The sequence below is a fragment of the Passer montanus genome, unplaced genomic scaffold (genome assembly GCF_014805655.1).
Source record: "Passer montanus isolate IOZ18808 unplaced genomic scaffold, ASM1480565v1 scaffold10, whole genome shotgun sequence".
NCBI classification, from domain to species: Eukaryota; Metazoa; Chordata; class Aves; order Passeriformes; family Passeridae; genus Passer; species Passer montanus.
In genome coordinates this window covers 28499316-28523739 of record NW_024356505.1, presented here as the reverse complement: position 1 = coordinate 28523739, position 24424 = coordinate 28499316, and the positions used below count along the sequence as shown (strand labels likewise).

General features: G+C 40.6%; 1 protein-coding gene across 2 annotated transcripts in view; it reads left to right on the top strand.

Moving 5' to 3' along the window:
* MKX (mohawk homeobox) overlaps window positions 1-24424 on the top strand; it is a 48665-nt gene that overhangs the window by 10888 nt on the left and 13353 nt on the right. For both annotated transcript variants that reach the window (XM_039713559.1, XM_039713569.1), the window contains one exon: window positions 1185-1520. In XM_039713559.1, coding sequence (XP_039569493.1) covers window positions 1185-1520 — 336 coding nt within the window. The remainder of the gene's footprint in view (window positions 1-1184; window positions 1521-24424) is intronic.

Genomic DNA, 24424 nt, shown 5'->3' with positions numbered 1-24424 from the left:
TGATTTGAATATATTCAGAAAGTACTAGATACACAAGTTAGCTCTAATTTTTAATCACAAATACCCTCAGTGGATCTGCCTTTGTTGTTTTTGTGAATTAGGTGTCTAGTTTTGCTCCCAACTACTGCGCAGCCTCGCAAAGCAGGATTGAGTAAGTTGTTCAAGGCAATCTGGCTGTGTGTTATTATATTTCATTGTTGCTAGAAAGATAATTGTTTGTTCATTACATTCTACAAGCCTATTCCTTTAGTCTGCATTAAAGGAAGAAAAATTGATTATGTTTGTTAGTATAAAGAAATGAGAAATCATTTGATTGTTACTTTCCTTCATGGAAGGGCTATAGCAATATACATCATTAAAGGGTTGATTAGTGGGGCATCTTAGATGGTAAACTGAATGTTACTGTTATTTATTTGATGTATTTTTGTTAGCAGCTGTTTTTCATAAAGGATGTCCTGGAATTCTCTTTGTTACTCAAATTAACAAAAGCAGGATTTTTTTTAAAGTACCCTGTATTTTTAATAGAATTCTTGTATTAATTCTGTCTCTGAGTGCTTTTTTTAGACAGTTGTGACATGGAGATACAATGACAGGAACAAATCCTACAGAACATTGTCAGAAATCTGTATGTGAATTTTTAGAAGAGTATGTCTCAATTTGTACTCAGTTTCAAATATCTTTGTTCCAGCTTCAGTCTGTACTCACATTTCTTGAAAAATGTGGGAATGTACTCACATTTCTACTTCCCTTGAAAAGATTGCTTGCGGAACATTTTAAAGAGTACTGTTTAAATAAATGTACCTAAATATTCTGTGGTGTTGGGGCGAACCAAATTTCAAGTTATGACAGTAAGATTCAGCCTATTCACACAGCTTTTAAAATTATTATCATTGAGTTAGGGTACTTTCCAATTCTTTGTTACCTGTCTTGTGTTACTCATGAACAAATTAGACTCAAAGACTTTTCTACAGCTAATTAATTTAGAATACCTGGAACATCTGAGAGTCATGGGAACTACTATGAACAATGTGTGAACAGAAGAAAATTAAAATCAGTGTCTAATGCTGAAGTTACTGTCTAGTTTTAATTATATTTATCACAATATAACAAAACATGTAGAGAAAGCCTCATGTTAAATATTAAGTACTCATTGTATTACTGTATCTTTGTTCTTTTGTTTTCAGATGGAGAAAATCCTCCCAGAAACCATATGAATGAAGGGGGATATAACAAACCAGTTCATCACACTGTGATTAAAACTGAAAGCTCAGTAATAAAATCAGGAGTGAGAGCAGAAGCAAGTGCCAATGAGGATTACGTGTCACCCCCCAAATACAAAAGCAGCTTACTGAATCGTTACCTAAATGACTCATTGAGGCACGTCATGGCTACTAATGCAGCTATGATGGAAAAAACAAGGCAAAGGAATCATTCTGGTTCATTTAGTTCCAATGAATTTGAGGAAGAACTGGTGTCTCCATCATCATCAGAGACAGAAGGCAATTTTGTCTATCGGACAGGTAAGGGATATTCTTCTGCATGATTTCTATTACAGACATCTTCAGTAGACAGTGGCTTCTGGAATAAGTGTCACCTGATTGTGCCGTCTATGAGACTGGGTGACTTCAGTCCATCCTCTCATTTGACAGTGGAAAATTCCAGTCCATCTTCTTGCATGGGAGTGGATTACTCCTGTCCATCCTCTCATATCAGAGTGGATAAATCCTGTTCATCCTTTCAGTCTCTGGAGAAGTTCTGCCTGCAGTATCACAGTGAAGTGCTGTTATTGACCACTAATGAAGCTGGTTTGCTTTTCAAATGGAGGAATGGGGATAATTTTTGAAATGACACTTATAGGCCACTTTTTGTTAGCACTAAGACAAGCCTAAGCAAGGAGAAAACTCTGTGTATTCTATTACAATAAGGGAGGACTAGAGGAGGACTGAAGTTCTCCTTGGCCACAGCTGGGAGGAGGAAGAGGGCTTTGAAATTTCAAGGTGGCTATTTGTGACGCTTACATGAGTCGTATGTCCTTCAGTGGAGTCCTTCCCCTGTTATACAGCACCTTTTCTGTCCTCAGAGTGCCTTGTCCAATATGTGACCCTTTGGTGCTCATGCTTCTCTTAGGAATACAGGCATTAGTGAAGACTCATTTCTGCATCATTCTCCAGAGCTAAGGGGCCTCAGACTTGGCCATTAAATACCTAACCTTGCTGGTTTTTGAAGGGTTAAACATAGTTTATTATTTTAGTTTTATCAATAAAAGCATACAAATGTGATGTAATGTCATCCACTGTATTACCAGTCAGAGCAAGGCACATGGGACTGCCTGGTTCATGCCAGTAAATTGCTGTAAATCAGGGCAAGATCAGGACTTGCTTAAGTTCCTGTGAGTCAGGGGGTGCTGGAAGGCTCCTCTTGTGAAACTTCTTCTGTATTTCTTTTGGACATAAGGTAAAAAAAATTTATTTTGAAAAACACGAAGTTTTGCACCTCAGTCTCTGAAGGTCTCCACCAGTGTCTCAGGGTTTCAACTCCTTGCAGCAGCCCCTTGTGTTGTCCTGGGCCTTTCTTGGCAGGTTACTCTGTCTGGGACCACCCTGAGGGCAGCATCACTTTGGGCATGGGTGTTGCTGAAAAGTACGGGAGGATTTTGCAGTGAAGTTAATACAGATTTAGATTTTGCACTTGGTTCCCCTTGGCTTCCTTGGCAGGCAGGTTCAGGTGCCTTTGCAACTTCTCCACTTTGCAGCCTTTACCCCCTCTTTTCTTCTTTCCTGGCACATTTCCTGTGGGTTTTTTTGTCCATGTGGAAGGGTCACAAGTCTGAGTTCTGGTGGGGATTAGGAGGATATTTGTGTGTGCAGGTTGTTGGGAACGATTTGGGGCCCTGTAGAGAAATGGGGTCTCGTGGAGAGAAAGCTCAATCAATAAGTTTCAAAATAAACTCTCTCTGTTAGTCTTGGTTTTTTTTTCCTGAACATACCAAATGCATTTGGCCTGCATTATAAGTATATTGTCTGCCAAGCTTTATTTTTAAGTGAAAAGTTACTCAAAAGCAGATGCAGAAGCTCAGATATGTAAACTTATGTTTTTTCTGTACTTTATATCATAACCTAAAAATGGATGCAATGACTTTCTAAAATTTATAATAAATTTGCTACTGAATTAAGTTCTTCTTGACAAATTTCAAGCTGCACTGAAAAATATGGTCATTAATGTGAAGGCTGAGGGTGGCACATGGTACCTATGTAAATTTACCAGCTGTGCTGGAATGACTAAAAACTAGTATATTTGTCCTTAAAGTTCCTAAGTGACATTCCTGGAACTCCTCTTGAGATTGTATTTAATTCAGTTCCTAAATATCTTCCTTAACATTTTCACATTTTTTGAGAACAGACCAGCAGCTCTTAGGATATAGTTTTATTCTTTTTGCATTTCAAAAGCAGACAAGGGTTATGTAGAAAGAAAAAAAAAAGATCATATATATACACATCATATACATATGATATATATATATAATGAATTTTTTGTTGTATCACTGCTATAGATGTGTGAACATTCAGGAAATATAGGGTATAAATGGGCTTTTTTCAGTTACAAGATTACAGTCCCATTAATGATTTTCTGATATTACACATGCAGGAATTAAACTTTTAATTAAGAAAGCATATATTTTCAAGGTATTGTCCATTTATGAAACTTACCTTCAAATAGATGAAATTATCCATATGATTGTTAGGTAAGGAGAGATAAATAAGTATGATATACTTTTTTAATGTTTTTTCTTTGTAATTGGAATACCTGGGTTGGCAGTTCCCAGTGCAGTACAGTACTAGACCTTTATCTGTGTTTTTACTAAAATAGCTGTAATACATTTTGATTAAGCAAATAGCACAGTATGCCTGACTTTACCACTCTTACCTTCCTGAAAGTGGCAAGTGTATTTTTAAGTGAGATATCACCACGTAAAAGAAGTTCCACACTGCAATTTCTTGTAGCACAAAACAGGTTATTTTTAACACAAAGGAGCTGTTGCAGGCTTGTACAAGTCCCTACTAAACATTTTAATTTATGAAGACATTTTAAGCAGCATTTCAAAAAGCACAGAGTGAGAACTGATTGATGTTTTATTTTTGAGAAATGTTTGGCAAGGTCGTTGTGCCTGTAAGGACTGGAAGTCACTGGAGTTTAAGCTAATTCTCTATTGTGCTTTCCTGGAAAGGTAACATTTTGTAGCAGATCAGGAGTAAGAAAGCTTATTCGCCCTGTCTGGTTCTGATTAGGGTCTGGACCCTGATTTCAGGTACATCAGTGTGTCTGGAGCTGCTTTGTGTGCCCAGCGCCCGGGGTCAGCGTGGCCATGTGTGTCTCAACAGCCTGGCCAAATTAACGGCGTATGCGTGCAGTGTCCAATAACAAAAACAAGAAATTGCAGTTTAAACTTTATAAGGAAAACGGGTTGTAGAGATTCCCATTTCAGCCATTAACATGCTTATAAACACGGGACCATATGCTATTCCAGCTTCATGCAACTGGGAAATCCCACATAAAGATCAAGGACAGGCTGTGTAAGTGACTGTCGGCAGAGCAGCCTCTTTATACCTCCGTGCAATTACCGTGAGCTCATGGGAAGCAGTTTCGCTGCTGGAGCAGGAGCAGCAAACCCCGAGTGGGAGCCTGGCAGGTGCAGTGCCCACACTGCCATTCCCTGGACATTTCTCCCCCAGGGAGCTGCTGCAGGAGGCGGCACGGGCAGACAGTGCCGGCAGCCGGGGAAGAGCGCGGTGCCACGGGGATGGCACAGGCTTCCATAAGCCCTTCTGTCGTAAGCTGATATTCTTATGGATATAGCGGGACACACACAAGTGTGTTCACTTAAAGCAGAAAATTTCGGTTCAGATCAATCCTGGTGCAGGTATAATATATAAGTATAGATAATTGGTGAAATATGCGTCTTAAACTGATGACTGAAAGGCTCGGTTCAATGTTTTTGTTTAGCTAAAAAGCCGTGTTGGAGAACTGGTTTTCACTAACTGCTTGGCATGCAGTCACTCACAGCGGGTTCTCTGTGTGACAGGAATAAGTGAAAGCAGACTTGTCTACCCGTATTTGTTGTACAAATGCATGCAGAAATAGCAGTCCTGACTGCAACGAGCACTCCAGAAATCTACAAGGAAAAGATCTAATGTTTGTAGTGAAGCTGAATATTAATCTAAAGAGGCAACGTCAGTCTTTGGTTTACGGATCACTAAAATGCTGACTTTTCTGTAATCAAGCTGCAATGCTCCCTGAGTACCCTATTGTCAGTCACCTGCGGAAACAAAATGTTTTGCATCGTTGTAGCACAAGGAAATGAAAAATTCCCAGCTTTCTGGGATATTGTTGTCTAGTGAAAGAAAGGAAAAATTAAAGCAAGAGAAAAAGAGATGAAATAGCAGGACAGGGAGTCCTTTTTCTGTAGGCAGATTTTTCATTGATTTCACTTTATATGTTACTTAGCACGGTAGAAAAGCCAGAACAAATAAAAACAGTGAGGAAACTCAAGACTTGCAGGCCTGGAAAAGAGGGTGGTTTAAAGAAGTGCTTGAATGACTGGCTGATTTTTGAAGATGTTTGATCTCTATTTTTAGACATTTATACTCAGGAGTGCGCTCTGTTTCTGATGCTTTCATTACTACTGAATTTTTCTTTGCTCTCACCTTCATTTCTTTCTTTCCTTTGGATCTTGCAAAGTTGGTGATTTATAAAGCACTATCCTGGGTCATTTATTGCAGCACGCTGAGCACCTCTGATGAGACCCTCGGCACTCTGCAGGATCAGGTCCACATTCCTACAGAGCACTTAAATTAAGGGTGTAGCCATGCACAGAACTACTGTAGAGAGACACAAACTGCAGAACAGTGCTGTGATTTTGTGTGGTCCTTGCCAACTTTTCCTTGCAATTTAACATTTTTAGAAATTAACGTGTAATTTAAAAATAAGCCATAAAATTTGAAAGCATAATATGAACACAATGGAACCTGTTTTCAGAAACAACTCAAGGGACCTACAAAAACTGCTCACAGCAGTGACTTTTGCAAGTTGGATCTAAACAGTGCTGGAGACCTTGGGGATACTTTGAAATAAATGGTAACCTGGGAAAGCTGAAGGAGGTCTTTTTTGCAGATCCTAATGTCATCCAGAAGTGAAATGTAAAAGGTGACTGTCAAGTACAGTATTAAATGCACACAGCAGCATAACTGCAATTTGAAGGTTACAATTTAAGATCGTATGTCTGCAGGAATTTTATTATTACATGACTGATTCGTCAACTAAAATAGCATGGAATTGAGAATTGAGGAGAAGATTGTGTTTAATTTACTGTTCTGTTGTTTTTTCTAAAGAAAGAATAAAAGGAAATGGCTTTACTGCACGGGAAGCATCAGGTTTAATACACCAGATGTGATAGCCCAAACCTGAGAACTTTAAAGATCCCACCCGTTCCCTGCTAGTTTGGTTCACTTATTGCATTTCTTTCAGTTCAAACACCACAAATCAAATAAGCTGGTTTTTTCGTTCTCTTTAGTTTCTTGATTTCTCAGTACCTGAGCTGCAAGGGGAGTGGGCCAGGCTTTTCTCCACATGACCCCAAAAAACAGTGCTTCACCAAAACTGAACCTTGTTTGTGGGAAGGTAGCAGTTCCAACCTCTGTCAAGTAGGAGAATGGAGGGAGAGAGCGCTGGGTGGACTGGCAACAGCAACAGCTGGGGCAGAGCATTGTCCCAAAAGCCTGGGCACCCAGGGACTGCAGCCAGCAAGGAAGAGCTTTGCCTGGAGCCAGCCCTGCTGGGAAGGGAAGCAGCACTCTGGGCAGTGCAGTTTTCCTGTGCCACTTCTCTCCATTCTTTCATTGGAAAGTATTTGTTTTCTCACAGGTGCTGGATGCAAAAACTGTGCATTCTTGGTTTATCTGTTTGTTTTCAGATGCAAAAGGTTATGAATGTTTAAGGCTTTTTTTTCTGTTTAAACACAAAATATTAAAGATTCCAGAGATCTGCCTGGATGCAGATAAGTTGTGCTTCAATAGCAGCATATTTGTGCCTCTTCCATAATTCAGGTGTAATTGCTGTGGAGACCCCACAGAGCAGAGGCAGAATGTGGGCACGTCTTCTGGTTTTGCTTCTGTTGATGTCATGGCAAATTTTCCACATGCTTCGGTAAAAACTGTCTTGAGCCAGGTATTGGCTGCAGAGGATTTTCTGCAAACCAGCTTGCCTCAGAGCAGCACGTGTCAGGACTCCTGACAGCTTTATCATTGTAGGGAATAGGATGTTCCTGCACGAACTATTTGAAATGGAAAATATTACAACATTTGACCGAAAAATCAGAGAAGACACCAAAAAAATCAGGGCACCAGCCATGTTTCCATGGCCACGGGTTGTTGCTGCCTGTGCTGGTACAGCAAGCCTGCCTTTGTTTCTCCAAGACCATTAAAATTTTCCCAATGCAAATATTCATTGCAGTGGCCAAAAAGCATCAGGTCCCTGTGCTTGCCCAAGACCTCTCTCAGACACAGCAGGAAAAATGTGTGGTCACCAATTTCTAACAACTACATATTTTAATACTCCTCTTTAGAGTTAGTCAATGCTCCAGGCCTCAGCAAGGGCTGTTCTCTGGCAAATCTTAGGCTTCACTCATTTAGTGAAGGTGTTTTCAACGAGAAAAAAATATTTATCCCTGTTTTCCCATTGTTCCGAATGTCTTCAGAATTATGCTTGGTTTTAAAACCTGGGGCCAGCCAAAATGTGAATGTTTCAGGAAATTATGTGCATGGAAAAGCACATAGTCATAAATCAGTCTGTTTTCCAGTTTTAGCTCTAGACTGCATGGTTAGTAATGAATATAATAGGGAAATTAGTTAGAAAATTAGCAGTTAATTTAAGGATATTTAAAGAGTGTGTGAAACTACAGCTTGGGAAAACTCATTTAGTGAAATGGATGTGATTCCTTCTTTCCTTCCACTGCCTGAGCAGGACTTTCCCCAGTAGCCAAGTTTGTGTGCAGATCCCTTGCAGCAGAAACGCCAGGCTCACGTGCTGCCTTGCCGTGGCTTGTGCCCTGATTCAGGGGATGCCTCAGCCTTGCAAGCATCCAGACTGCAAAAAGAAACACTGCTCAGAGAGGAGGGCAGAGTGGGGCTCGGGGGAGGTAACAAGACGAGGTAAATGAGCCATGTACCAGCTGGAGCAGAGCAGCAAAAAGCCCTGGGTGCTGCAGCCCTGTGCAAGAGCCAGGGACAGGGCAGGACAGCACCAGGCAGGAGCAGTGGTTTGCATCCCGTGGGATGTCTCCATAGCCTGGCTGCCCCATGCTGCCTTGGTGTGCATGCAGAGGGGCCCTGGCACTGCTGCTGTCCCCCAGAATGCTTTGAAGGCACAAAGAAGGGTGTGTCTGCTCTGTCCCTTACCCAGGAGACCCAGCAGCAAAATGTGAGTATCAGCTGTTTGTGGAAAGGGGAGATGTATGCCAATGAACTTTTAAAATATAGCACGATTTTATACATGGAATAGCAAAACAGAGGAATAAAACACAGAGATGTGTGCTGTCACCTCATCAGAAGTGGCTTAGAAATCACACACAACTTTATATCAGTGATGGGGTAGCACTTTTGAGCAGACAAAGCCATGGCTGGGGGCAGATCACTGGGTTGTTCTGGCTCCAACACTGAAATGTGCCTGTCCTGCTCCTCAGGGCTCTTGTGGCGCTGCAGCTGACTCTGTTCCTGCACCAAGACATCTGCCCATGGCACCTGCATGAAGAGAAATGACAGGGACAAAACTCTTCCTTATTGCCCAGTGGATCACTTTTACATATGAAATCTATAATCTTCATCACGAGTAACCACTGCCTTACTAACATACTAATGTGTGTGCAGTGCAAGAAAGTGTGACCAGGAGGGGACAGGGTGCAGACAAGGCAGGCACAGGCGAGACAGGGTAGTAGCAGAAGGGAAAAAAGGGCTGGACTTTTCACATTCTGGCTGGGGCAGTAAACTTAAAGGAATGGCAAGCCCATAAAAGTTTCACTTCTTTCTGGAAAAACATCTGAATTGAAACTTCACACCTGGCATGAGTTTTCTGCATGTCCCAGCCTCCTTCCGCCGCTGCTGGGGAGAAATAATGTGACTTTGGGTAAATCCTGGTAGATTCTGCTTGTAGTGCAGACTGTCCCTCGTGCAGTTTTAGTTACCTTGCTGCTGTTCATGTTGCTGTACTTAAGGTTGTACCTGTGTTTCCATTAGAACCCTTTTAATCTGCAAATTTATGACCCAGCTGTAAAAATTCAATCCAGACTGAAACTTGGCATGAGCAGTGTTCACTCTCCCATCTGTGGAAGGGATTTAAGCAGGTACATCCCAGTAATAACCATCTGAGTGAGGCTTGTAAATTTGGAGCATGATGACTGGTGAAAAAAACTGTGAGCTTCTCAGTAGTCCTGGAGTCTGAAATATTTTATGCCTGTGGTGAAACTAGTGAAAAGCAGCTTGTTTGTGTTCAGTCATATAGCTGTAAATAAAGAAAATGTTTTGGGTCTTTCTGTGTTTGCTTACATGCACAAACACACACATTTTTCTTACCATGGCAAGATTTTGATATGAGTGGCAAACACTTGAAACTCTCCACTCTCGTGCACCAAAGCAGTGTTTGATGATTCTCATATAGGTTAAAAAATTGTATTTGTGCTGGTGCAAATGGTAGAATTTATCTATTGATTGTAATAGAAAAAATTAGGGAAATAAGAAGACTGGATTGTTTTCTTTTGGGTGAGATTTTTTTTTTAATTCTTCTTAAAATGCTGTAAAAAAGGATAGAGTATTGAACAGCAAAATTAGTTTTATTCACCATTGCTTCCTCCCATTTTACTTTTCTTTTCTAAAAAGCTAGACACTGAACATGCCTGACAAGATAAACAAATGATCTTATCTGATCCAGCAAATCCTATTTCCCTTTGCAGGTTTGTGGGTTTTAAAAGTAATTCTGTAATTTGAAAAAAAAAAAAACAACCCAACCCTCCTATATGTGTTTAACTGAAATTTTTTAGGTCATTTGTCCATAATGTGAATACCAGAAACATAATGATGAAAGCAGTTTAGTGAGACCAGACTTCTGATATTTCATGTGTACTCGCAGAGAAGCTTTTGGGAGGGTTTTGACACAATTTGAGAAGTGGACTGAAGGGATATCTGCATGGAATAATTCTGGGCTGTGGATGAGTTTGTACAGAGCAATTCAAAAAATGTCAGGAACCTGTAGGCATTGTTTGTGAAGGGGAGTTTTGTCAGCTTGAAGGAGAAAGGGGAGTGCTTTTAAAAACACCTGTTCTGCAAAACCTTGTCTAGTGTTCATCTGTAGAGTTCAATTTCTAATTATCCAGAAAGCCAGAGTTGGATTCAGTGATATTAAATCTACTTCACACAGACTTAAAAACTTGGGTATGAGATAAAGAGGCAGATGTGGAAATTACCAGTGATTACTAAAGACCTGTTGAGGTCTTTTATGCTTTATGGCATTAAATTGGCATCAAATCACCACTTTAGATCTGCTAAAGGAGAAATATGTCCTAACAGTAAAAGCATGCAAAAGGCTTGTATAAGTGAGTTTTATGTGAGCTAGAAAAAAAAAAGAAGGACCGAGAGTTTTTTAAAGCAGGGAAGAGATTTGGAGAGGTAAATTACATTGTAGAAAATCTGGAAAAGTGAAAAACTATTCAAACAGAAGGAGATCAGATAAACATTTCAAGCTGGAATAGCTGAAAAGAAACACAAAAATAGATAAAGCAAAATTCTAATGAGGCATGAAATCTGTTTTCCTTAATTTTTCACAGTGGCCTTGAAACCCGATGTCAGAGACTCTATCTCTGTTCTTTCACTGATGGCCAGAAATTGAGGTTATGATGACCAGATCATTTGGTATGGCACTGACATTTCGAGTTAAAAGGGATTGCCAAGACTCTCAGTTATGACACTAAAATATACCACTATTTCTAGAGCCAATTTTCAGTCCCTCCCTCATGCCTCCACATTGATTTAGGCAACAGATGCACGAAAAGCAAAGCAACATTCAAAATAATCCCCTAGCTGAGGCTGGGGGAAGGCTGGCTAGTGGGCTGTAGCCAAAATTCCTTAAATGTTACAATGTTTTACATTTCTAAATGTAAAAACTTTCTTTCCAATGTGAGGTACCAGCCAAATGTCTTAGTTACGGTATCTCAGAGTGAAAACTGGCATGTGGCCTTGTGGTCATTTGTGGGTATTGACAGATTTACACCCTCGAAGATCAAGTTAAACCTTGTCCCTTTCTCCATCTCCCCTTACTTTGTCAGGGTGTTTTTTCTCTCTGTTACTATTTGTCGACTTAAATCCCTTTTTTTTTCTTTTTTTCTTTTTTTTTTTTCTGGAAAAATGAAGGCTCTTCACGACCTGGCTCTTCAGGAGCAAATTGCCTCAAATTCTTTCTGCTAGCCAAGGTATTTTGTAATGCATTGCAAAACAGCAGCAGGGCTGCGCTCCTTGCACGGGGTGTGCTTTGTGGGCCAGACACTGCGGGCAGTTTTAATGAGGTCTTGGTGTGCTACAGAATTCCTCTCGGCCCTTGACTTCAGGGAGACTTTTACCCCAGGTCCCTGTTTGTCTAATTGCTCTTTCTACCCCAAGGAGCAGGAGCTGGCTTTGTCCCACTGTGGCTGCTCAGGGAGCAGGTTCTGGATCTGGTGTGCAAATCCAGTGCTGTGCTCCTGGCTATTTATGGCAGCTTTGCACTGTGGTGGTGGATTGTCCTTTACACAGACACACTAAAATCATTGTCCTGCTTTTCTCCCTTTTATGCTTTTTAGCCAGTGTAGCTGTTGATTTTTGCATCAAATAATTTCCCTGGGATCATCTTCAAATAGGAGCTTCCTCCAGAAGGCAGCAGCCTTTGTTCCTTTATCAGGGAAAGCTCTGGGTGTCTGCAGCACTGTTTGTGGCAGCAGTGTCAGAGAGCCACGTGCAGCCTGTGAAGTTTATGTCAGCTGGGGGAGCAGGGCTGCTGGGTGAACCTGGAGCCCCTCTCTGTCTGCAATATCATAATTACAGTAGTTCTGGGCCTCCTACTTGTTGAATCTCAGTAGTGCCAGATTTTTAGTGACACTTTCTGAAGTGAAGAGAAACGAAAAAAGCTGTCCTGCTCTGGCCAGCACTTGAGATTATAGTGGTGTTTGTAAGATATACAGTGCTTCATATATACCCATACACACAGATGCACATGTATTTCCTGAGTGCTCTGTTATGATATTCTCTTGCTGTTTTGCTGTGTTTGTGCCTTCAGCTCAGAGCTGGGCAGAAGTTCACCATGGCAGTGAATTTTGCAAAGGCAGAGGAAAAGAGGCTCCCAACTGTATTGTCTACAAACAATGATATATCTTGCTTTCAAATCCCATACCTTGCTGAGTTGCTTACTCCAGATTGCCCCTGCAAAGCTGAAAGTCTTTTTCACAAAAGTCAGCAGAGAAGACAAGGCTGACCTGCAGGTATTTATCCCAGTAATCTTTTGTTTCATGCAAACGCTTATTTTTGCTGTCTAAACCAATGTGAAGGAATACTTTTTTAAACAATTAAATGAACAAAAATGGCAGGTGTCTTTATAAGCCTGTTTTCCTTTTAGTATTTTGTCCCAGCCTTTCTGCTGCTGTTTCCTCTCCTTGTCTAATGAGGATGTGAGTGATAATTTCTCCTTGCTACATGTGCACATAAGCATTAATTTGTATTTATTACATTTGCTGTGAATCTATACCGGGAAAATGTCCTTAATATTTCTCATTCTTCTATAACTCATTCAAATCACAGACTGACAAACCTGATTCTCTTCCCTCTTATTTCAGAAAGGGTTGACAATTATATCTATACCCAATTCAAAAGGCCTTTATCTTCACCTGATAACTGAAGGACAGGCACTCTGATATGTTTTAAAAGCAATCCTGTGGTAGTGCTGGGAAGTGCAAAAATCCAGTTTTTTTTTTTTTGCCAAGATCTGGTCTGTGTTTTGAGTGTTTTGGCCCCAAAGAGTGCTACATGATTTGACACACAATGTTCATGTGTTCACAAATGTCTCCAAACTTCACTTTGTGAACTCCTGCTGCTTTCAGTGGGATCTTTGCTCACAGATCAGACTCTGAGCCTCAGAGAATGTACGTGTTCATATTTGGGTAGTCCTTATCCTTCATTCCTTGCACAAAGTAGGAAAAATGAAGGCTGCATTCAGTGCTGTGGTGCTACTGCATTTGCTGAGCTTTGGGGAGCTCTGATACCTGCCCGTGGGCTTTGTGGCTGCTCAGAAACACCCCTTCCCTGTCCAGAGCAGTGGCTACACTCAGCCTGATGTGAGCCCACCAAACCCTCTCCTGCCTCATGGCTGTCTCATCTTCCCATCGTGTGTGGACAGCCTCCAGACAGTGGTTCCATCCTCCCCACAAGACCAAAACTCCTTTTACAGAAGGTATGGCTTACCTCTGCTGAGGTAAACTCCCCGACTCCCCGTGAGCCACTGGCTCCTGCCCACCATTGCCCATGGGGAACTTGTGTCCCACCATGCAACACCCCCAGCCCCCAGCTGGGAACAGGAGGTCCTGGACAAAATCCAGGTCTAGGTGAGCTGGCCAAGAGTGAGAGACGAGTGTTGGAGCAAGGAGGTAGTCAGGAGAGATGGGTTTGTCCTGCCCCTCAGGGTGTGAGGGACATGTGTGCAGTGGGATATCCACCCACAGGGCTCAGCTTCATCCTTGGTGAGCTCTGCTTCATCCCAGGATATTGCTCCCTGGGCCCCTGCACATCTTACAGCTGGAATATGGGTTTAGGTAAATCAGGCGCCCCGAGTTCACAAATACAGGGTAACTGTTTGGAGAGGAGAGGAGGGAGAAAATCAACAAAGGCCTTTGATATATTGTATGTCATCTGTACGTGACACTCCAAGGCCTTCAAATGCTTAAACTAAAAACCTAAATATAATTTAGTTAGTAAAAATATACCTTAGTTATAATAAAATGATAATAGTGGAACTTGGCAACAGAGCAGCTAATAAATACTACACTTTTGAAATGTGCCTGGGATCCAAGTACATACTCTTTTACTGTGTAGTTAAAGCATGTGGCAGGACATGCTAGACCAAGATTTTCTTTTTGTCTTTCCAGTGGAAAACTAAAGTTCTTTGTTTAAGTGAAGCCCGTTGGGAATTTTTCTTAAGTAAAACAAGGAGCTAAAGAATTCCATTCCCTTTTGCCAACTTTTCTTCCTCCTTCAAGCCAAATTATCGATTAATGGGGCATTAAGTAACAAATACTGCCTAGTTAGAATCATACACTTTTTTACTTAGGCTCTTTCAATACTTTCTTATTGGTGCTTCAAACACAGCTGAATTAAAAGATGAGATATTTTACTGGAAATACTACCCTTTCTAAACCTTTTTGACCTTATAAAAAGAAAGGTCAGTAATCTGAAAGTCATTACATTTGCATACTTACCCCTATTTTTGAATTTTTAAATGAAAAAAAAAAATCTGTACTCCTTTAAGGTCTTCTTCCTGAGACTCATTGTTTGCCTTCCTCATTAGCTGTCTCCATTTCGGTACCCTATCGTTTTGTCAGCAGAGCAGCCATGTGAATGCTTGACCATATTTTTGTCTGGCTCTAGTGAAACCGTGATCTGACAATAGAATACTTTTCTCTGGGTTTTCCTTCTTCCCCCAGGGAACCATACTTCAAGGGCAACCTGCTTGTCCAGCATATGAACATGTGGAAAATCCACTGCTATGCACTAATGATTTTCAGATGGGCAATTGTTGCTGAAAATCGTCCCAAGAGCAGCAGCTTCTCCACTGTAGCACCTAACCACTGTGGGATCACATTGCTTGTAGCTGCTCTGGAATAAACCCTTTGCATTTATGTACAGGGTGGTGACATCTGCTGCCTCACACATATGTGGTGACAAAATTTAGGGGAAGAAAAGGAGGTACAAGTTACAGTTGTGGTTATTTTTTGGCCAGTGTAACATGCATCAAAGTCTGACACTTATTTTAGTATAAAAGTATAAATGTAGGAAAAAGTTGAGCTCTGCCAAAGATTCACAACAGCAAGGCAGAAGCACCCTAAATATTGTCCACAAATTAATAGTTTTAAGCTTGTGTTTTAAATATTTACAAGGAGACTTGTCACACTCTGGGAGAGAGAAAAATGAGTTTTAAATTTTAAGTAACTTCTATTGCTGTTCTTAGAATATGCATTCTTTTTAAACAACTTTCACTTTTAATCTGTAATTAAAGCCAAAGTTTTCTTTTAATTTTAAAAGCTTGCCCTTGGACTAAACCAACATGGAACATTTTTAAACATTGATCCAAGCTGCTGTAGATACATTTTATTTAAACCACAGAGCCTGCAGTTGGATTCCTTGCTTTGCCAGATCGGCTATGAACTGTAAGTGTGGCAGTAATGATTGTGGAGTCCTGGATGCTTCACTAACAGTGAGGAGGGTTGTTTTTCTGGAGTTGTTCCTCCCTTTGGGCCCTATTCATGAATGACTTAATCTCTGTCTATGATCAAATGTCGTGCAAGTTACTGTGCACAGAAAAATCAAGGAATGCTTCTCTTTCCTGCGTTCCTTACATGGAATTGCTGTGCCTGCCCAGCAAGCAGTTGGAGAGTGGTAAGGGTGGGAAGCAAGCAGCAACAAAAACACACAGAGAAAACCACCAGAAGCAATATAAAAAGAGTGAGACAAAGAAAACAGAGAAAATTTTGTAAGATCTGGTGTGCAAGTTGGATTGAGCCATGCACAAGACAGCTCCAGCTTGTCCAGGCAGCACCAGCTGAAGGGGAAAATGGGCTTTCAGCTGGGGACTGTTACAGGGGCAATTTATTCACCACAAAAAACAAAAGTGTTCCCCAATAATTTGTCTGCAGTGTTGGCCATAAAGATGATTTCTACTGCATGTTTCTGTTAGCTTGTTTTGTTTGCTTTGAAAAGCAAACATTACTGCTTTGATGGGCAGATCTCAAGAATTTCAGGGAGCAAGTGCTTCTTAGTGTTTTTATCCTTTTGACCTAATTGCTTGTGTAGTAATTCTGTCCTTTGACAGGATGTTACACCACTTTATTTGAAGCCAAGAGCTAGACTTTCATTACTAGTGTTCGTGATTACACAACGCATGCCATGCATGGATTTTTTTCTTGTGATGTTTTGGTATTTTTTTAGAGATCCAGCAGAATACTGGGGTGAAGTGGTGCGTAGCTGTCTACAAATTTATACAGGTCTCTTCCTTGCTTTTTAAGTTTCAGCAAAGTTGCAGTACAGTTAGGTTCTGTTCTCAGTTAAGAGTGAAGAAAGGACTTATATTATCAGAGTTGTTTTTCTCATCACCAACACCCTGCAGCCACTGCATGAAATTCTGTCTGTGCCTCCGTGCCCTAGTGTGAGGACAGATTGCTATAGCAGGACTCCCACGCCAAACAGTCACTGGTGGCAAATGGGAAATAACTTGACTCAGGTGCTGAACTCCTCCAGCTGTTGATGGGAGTTACACTTGTTTGTCCAGGACAGTGACTGGAATAGTCGTTTAGCTCTTTTTGAGATATTTTCCATCCCTTTAGTACTGACAATGGACTTAAAAGATGTAACTTTCTTTTCAGGTAGGTCACGGCTGGAGTATCGTTTTAGCTCTAGGAGGGAAAAGATAGAAGAAAGGATAGGGAATGAAGGGGAAAATAAAAACTCAGAGCCAGGAAATAAATACAGATAGGAAAATAAAGAGCAGAAAGTTTTGGAAGATTGTGAAGAGAAGATAGTGCTGGGAAAGGATGCTGAAAGGGGAATGATTAAGGAAAGATTAAGGACCAGAACAAAAAGGAAAATGAAATAAAAGGGATCAAAGGGATGAAGGCAAGAATAAAATACTGAGGAAGCAGGTATGGAAATAATGGTAGGAATCTTGAGTGTAACAGGAAAGGGTTCTAGAATAAATTAGAGAAGGGTAGGAGATATCTACATTTTTAACAGTAAAAAATTAGAAGTTTGATATTTTCCTTTTCAACATAGTTGAGAAATGAGGACAGATAAGCATTCAAGATACTGCCACTCTTCTTGAAAGGAACCTTTGAGTCCAGTTGTGGTGTCTTGGCATTTCTTTCCATGTTACACAGGCTAAGAGCAAATACGCTTCCAGGAAAGGGTATGACCTTGCTTAGAATACAAAGCAAATTAATCCAAACTATTGCTCCATAACTCAGGGCAAAAACACAGCTTATTCTGGGACTGGGAAATACTCCAGTGTTGGTGGTGGTAGCGATGGAGGCGTGTGGTGTTAGTGTGAGGTGTGTGGTTATTAATTTCCCAGTCTCTTGGTGCATCTGCAATCCCTGACTAAGCTGGACACAAAAGTATAGAATACTTCTCATATTTTGGCTTAATCATACCCAATCCAGACTTTGGCGGATTCTACCAAGACCTGTTTTGAAAACTGTAAGTAGTTTTCAGGCTACTGTCAGACAATTTGGCCAAGTGTGGAGGCTTCCTTGGCCCAGTGTTCCTGAAAGTTTTAACTTCTTTTAGGTCTGCTCCTTTCTGTAAATTTTTCAAATCAGATATTCTCTTTGAATTTTTTTGAAGTCATCATCTGTAAGTTAAAGAGAGGAATCTTAACCTAATGCATGGTTGGCTGGGGGCAGTGTCTTTGTGCTCCTCTGAGACGAGCATCTGTCAGTAGGGTGGAAAGGACATCACCTGGCATGGACTGGCTGTTTGATCCTGTATGTCAAAACATGCATTCCTGTACAGTTCATGGTATATATGAACCTAAAATATGTCATGCCAGATCTGATAATTACACATATAATTTTCAAGTTCAACAAAAGGTTTTGTTTCCTTTTCCTCCATCATTTTTTAAAGAAACAGAGTGTATCTGAATTAAAAACGTGACTGGTGATGGTGAGTGGGTCGTTCTGTTTACCCTGCCACATTATATAGTACTCTTACTCCTTGTTTGGATAGCAGTCACAAGACCCAGATATCAAGCTGTGAAAGTATTTTTCTTGCAGCAGCCTTTCTTTATTTGGCAGGCAGTGGCTTTGGAGATGCCTCACATTTTGTCATGTGATTGGACTGCTGATGAGGTTTGTGTGTTGCCTCATTTTCCTGGATTCCATCTGAATTAACTCTTCTTTGGGTCACAGTCATTAGCACACTTCTGAATGAGTGGGGCTTTGCATCATAGTGTAATGAACACTAATACTTAATCTCTCTAAGGAAACACCTTGTAAAGAAGGAATTTGCTGCATTTGTTCCACGTGACAGAAATCTGTTTTCTGTACCTCCAGCTGTCCACATTGAAAAAACATTCCTTCTTCACAGTAATATTCCTTCGTGAAACATGGGAAAATGAGGGGAAATTACTTGTATGTAATTGTTCCATCTAAAAATATTCAGCTTAGTTTTGTAAACACATAAACTAGTTCTTTGTAAACAAGTCTCTTAATTTTCTTTAAACTGAGTATTTACATGTTATTTTAGAGAAGCTGGGTATATCAAACACATATGGTTCCTATTGCATCAGGGACTTTCTTAATTTTGGTGTTCTAATTGAAGAGACATTTTTGAAATCATGCTAACTTTACAGAAACTAATCTGACTTTGTTGGGTCTAGGCTTTATTCTTCCATCTGTCACCACACTCTGGAACCATTTTCCACTTTAAATGTGCAGCAGTAACAGTATACCTCATGGACTTTGAATTGCCTCAATACTTCTAGTGTGTGATGTGGAAATATGGTTTGGGGTAGTTGAGGCTGGGGAACTGACAGGGCATTACTTGAAGGGGAGAGAATTAGGAAGAGGCATTAGGGAAGGAATGAGAGTAGGAACTATAATTTATTCATAAAATTTTTGCCTTATTCATGGATAATTTATAACACAAAATACCCCAGACTGAGTAGTATCTTCAACTAGACAAAATTTCTATCCACATCAGAGAAATACTGCAGGTCTCCTTTAAAATATAAGATATCCTATAGATGTCACGAAACAACTATTTCCCTCAGATAACACAAAATTTCACTTTGGCATCCAACATGTATTAATTTTCCTTCCTACAAATAATAGGCAGAGAACTATTAAGTTTACATTTGAGGTGGGAGCATTTGAAATAGAAAACACATTTCTGTCTCAGGCAGGGCTGTTATGGTTTCTGCTGTGTGGGCTTCCACTGCAGGTGAATGTTCTGCAGAGAGCTGAGCAAGGCCCCTGTGCTGCAGGTAGTGGTGGGGTGTGTGTCTGAATTCTGGGTGAATACATCTTTCCCAAGAATACAGAATAAATTGCCTTTTTCTTTCTTTTCTTTTTTTTTTTTTATTAGCCAGCAACATGTACAATATAATGTCCACAAAGGTCATAGAGGTAAATTTATTTATTAAATGGAAATACTTGGATCCGGAAACCATTATGAATCATTTTGGTGTTTTAAGTTCAGGATGCAGGGTACATTATTCCAAAAATAATGGTAGCCAAATGTCATTCCCTCCAAGCATTTGTGTAATATCTATTTATCTGTGGGCAGATGACTGCTATGTATAATCAGAGGCAGACTTTTGTCAAATTGAGACTAAGTAAACACAGCTGAACACAAGCAAGTTGGACTACAATTTTTTGCATTCTGCCAGCACTGTTATGACCTTGAAAATGAATGTTTTTTTCAGAGCAATCTGCTTTCAATATGAGAGAATTTTTAGTGTTTTGAATTAACAAGTGTTGACTGAAAATTTGTTCTGTTTAATTTTAATATTTTTTTCCCAATAAATGAAAAGTGTGTATTTGTCCAAAGGAGGGCATCCTTTCTGCTGCTTGGAAAGTAGGGATGTTTTGTACAGAAGTGTTTCTTGCATGTATCTGTGAGAACACAAACAACAGTTAGAGCTGTAAACTCATCTGAAACTTCATCATATAATCAGAGAAAATTTTCTATTGTTTGCTTGAAACATAAATGCTTTTTTTTCTGTACAAGTAAATGTGGAGTTCAGGCAGTAAATTTTATGCCATTACATATTTAGATACTGTTTTCATCATCCTTGAAAACATAGGACTCCTATTTATAACTTTTGCCCATTTTTCTAAGGCTTGGTATCCTTCTAAACTTTTTGTACAGACCCTGTTTTTCTCTGATACCCAAAAAGAAACAAGACTGATTTTATTGCCGAACAGTACAATTTAAATCTTTGTTTTAACATGGATTTTCTGCTTTTACAGTACCAGTCATTAAAACAGAGAACATTTTGCTCCCTTGATTTTAAAGGTCACAGCATTTGGAGCTCAGAGAGGCTTTGGAGAGAATTCAAATAGAAGTCCTGATCAAAAATTTGTCTTTCAGTAATTACAGCAAGTGAGTGTCATCCATTGCCAATATCTGTGTTTCAAGGCGCTTCTTTCAAAGGGATTTTTTTTTCCATTTTAAGTGCTATATAGAAACCAGCTTACATACCAAACTCAGGGGTAGGACATGTGCACAGAGTTGTGGCCAGGGAAAACTTTCACAATGTCTTTGTGTTTCATATTCACAAGTCATTCTTCCCAATCTGCCTCTTTGGCAGGCAGCAATTACCAATTTCTACCCAGTTCTTACAGAACAAGGATTTAATGCCAGCAGCTGAACATGCACTGCTGCTCATATTTTGATGGGTTGCTGCAGTGGGACTTTGGTTTTGCAAGCCAAGTGCCATCCCAACAGGTAGCCTTGGATTGTAGTTGGTAGTTTCTTGAAAGAACTCTTCTTGCTTCAGTTTTCCCCTATCATAGTAGAGAGAGAAAAATGAGGATCCAGCTGGAAATGGGGAGGAAGTGGAAAAAGACAGATTTGATAGAAAAGAGGACAACACAATTGAGAAGCAATTTTGATTGAGAATTGCAATCACTGGGTATGGCTGAACATTCCTGCATTTTGTTCTCTCTACTGAAATGCAGATTTCACAAATAAAGCAGAGGGTGTTGCTCCCCTCCCAGGTCTATCTAAGCAATGTGGCATCTTAATGTTAACCAAAATAATACGGAAAAGTCCTTGATGCCAGGTTTTTAGACACTTAGTTGTTGTTTCTTCTGGGCAGCTCCTCCTTGGGCTCTAAGGGCATGGATACTCACAGTGTCAGTGTCCTGGCTTGTACTCTGGAATCTGTGCTTCACCACAAAGGCTAATGAGTTTTATTTAAAAAAAAAAAAAAAGGAAGGGGGCGGGTGTCCCCTAAGCCCCCAAAGTGGGCCTCTGGGGGTTTGAAGGGTGCAAGGCAAGTACTGATTGCAAAGCTTAGGACCACTCAGGCAGAACTCACCTGGTGTTATGACAGCCTGAGGCAGCCAGCTGTGTTGGAGGTGTGAGAGGCAGGGTGGGTGTTGTTGCAGGTGGGGCTGGGGGTGGGCAGCAGCCCTCAGGTCGCTTTGAGCACCTCTCAGGATGCTCCTGCCTGAGACAGTAATTGCCGAGGATGTGCTATCCAGAGATAATTTTTAAAAGATTTGCTGAACCTGGAGTCACAGCTGGGGTTGGTGGTGTCTGCCAGCACTCCCAAGACCTGCCACGAGCTGGGTGAGCAACTCCCAGGGCTGCTGGGGGGGCTGGCTTTGCCAGCACCTCACCAGCTGGTTTGTCTGAAGTAACACGTTGGTGCCACCCAGCTAGGCTGGATTTTGTGCATCCTGATGAATCCACACTATCAAATACAGCATTTGCTGGTGGTGCAAGGTCTGTTTGCCCTCTGTGGGAGAAGGATGGGGGGCAGGATTGCAGGCACTCTCCACAAAGGGATTTGCTGTGTCTGCTTTGCAGGCCCTTTGCAGAGCCCCATAAACTTCACAGACTGTGATATATAGGCAATTGTTCTATGGCAAAGCTTTGGCTCACGGGCAAAAATAAAAAGTTCTTGCAAAATTAAAGAAAAAGCCTTTCTTGTTATAAAAGTGGAAACAGAAGTACTACTAATAATAGCAGCAAGTTAATTAAAAAACATGAAACAGTTCACAGAGCTTAAAGAGTTTGTGTTGTAGCTGCCTGGCTTGCATGGCTGCTGAAAGTCCTCCTCTTATCCTCTGGTCAAAAGCTCAAAGCCTAGAGTTGAATTGTGTTAGAGGGATCACAGGAGCTCACTTTCTTCCACCACAGTTATTTCCTAAAAAATATAAATGTTCTTTATGTCTGGAGCCATGGCTTCATGTGTCATTGATTTTCTTTATAGAAGTAGAAATTCAGGATCTTAATTCTTAAAGGCAGGTGAGAATGCAAGGCTATTTGTACAAATATGTGATTGTACAAATATGTTGCAGATGCTGCTTACCCTTTTCCTGCTAGGAAAATGTCTAAGTAGATCAGGGAAGACACATTAAAAAATTCCATAAATGTGAATTACTCTGAGATAAAGTTAATTTAATTGCTCCTTGAACAAAAAGTTCACAGTGATTTCCAGCTGCATCTGTATAAGGAATTGTTGTTGTTCATTCTATGAATGCTGGTATTTTCTAAATTTTTTTCACATATCTATAGCTCAGTTTCCCATTGCAAACCTTGCTGGGTGAAGAGTTTTTGGTTTGGTTTGGTTTGGGTTGGGTTTTTTGGGGGGTTTTTTGGGGGTTTTTTTTGGGGGGGGGGTTTGGGGTTTTTTTTTGTTTTATTTATGGTAACATGAAGAAAGACTAGTTATTTATAATGCTAATAAAGCTTCTGAGCTGGTTTTGATTTATAGAGCTTCCAAATTAACCAAAATTTATATATTTTGAAGTATGTTGGTTGATTTAACCATAAATACAATATGGCTTTACCATAAATATGTATGTGTGTTTTAAGTCTGATATGGCAAACTATTGCAGGAGAGAATTTCCTGGCAGAAGTCTCCTGGCTTCCAGGAAACATGTATGAGCTAATGTAAAACAAATACGTAGTAAATATGACATTATCACCTTCTGCAACTGTCTTACGTGTTTTTAAAGCACCTTATGTCTGCACCAATCTGATACTTTTAAACAGTATTCACCCTATTTTGAGAGGAAATGTTACAAGGGCTACTTTAGATAATTGTCTTTTATCTTGGGAGCTGATAGCCAGCAATTCAGTTAGGTTTTAGAGGAGGCTATTGACTTTAACTCCTTTTAGATCCCACTCACTGGTCAATGTGTTGCTGCCTTTTGGGAGAAATATGTTCAATATCTATGGATAGTATATTTTTCCTGTTGTAACGATACACTGCATCAATAACTCATCATCATATTATGAAATTTAATTAATAAATTTGTTACAAAATAATTTTATAGTATGAAGGGAATTGATTACTTTTTATCACTTATTATTTAAAAGATATGTATTATTACTGTCACAAATATTATTAATACCATTTTAGTCCAGTGTCTATTTAGGTACAGCTTCCTGTGGTTAGTGTAGCTTTTTCAGGTGAGAACTGTTTGCAATGATCTCAGAAAATCATCTTCTTCACTCAGAGAAGCAGCCTGAGCATATTGCCCGTAGTTCAAAAACTCTGTTTGGAAGCAAATCTGTTTGCTGTGAAATGCTGTGGCTCAGGGTCCTCCACAGCTCAGCAACTGCGTCTTTCGAGCTGCTCTTGCTGCGATGAATGGCAAAGGCTTTGAATGAGCCTGGTTGTTATGCAGCGTGTCTGCAGTTGGAGAGCAGAGCAGAGCTGCTCTCTGCAGCCCCACGGAGCGAGCTTTCCTGAGGCTCTGGAAGTCGTGCAGCTGTGCTCTAGCAGGAAGAGCAGGCAGTGTCTCTGGTCGGGAGGAGCTGTAAGCCCTTTGCTGTGATGCAGGTCCATTATCAAGGTGCAGTCACAGCTCAGGCAATGTCTCTGCCACGTGGATGGATGCTCAGTGCCCTGCTACGTGCTGCTCATTTACTCAGCCTGAGGCCCGGAGTGTGCAGGGAAATCTGAACCCAGTCCCTGTCTTGTTATCAGCTGACGATGCTTCCCTGCTGGTTTCTTGAAAATTACTGTCTCCAAAAGCAGTGTTGTGTGTTGAATAACAAACCCCTTCACATTCAGGCTCTTCAGGTTTGGGAACAGAGCCAACATTCTTGAAGAATGATTTAGTGGCCAATAAACATCTGCAAGGTCTGTAAGACTGTCAGAAGCAGTAACATTGAAAGTAAAGATCATATCAGTAGCAATTCCCTGTCCTGACAAGGCATTCAGTGCAAATATTTGTTCAGTCATCCTCGCTCTCATTTCTGTTATCACAGACGGTTTCATACATTTTGCCAGAGAAGCAATTTCATCTTCTTCCACAAAGCTGTTCACATCCAAGGCCTCTGCAATGTTAAGTGCTAGCCTACTACTGTTTCAGGACCTCCCACACGTGCTCCTTCAGAGTCAGGAGCCTCGT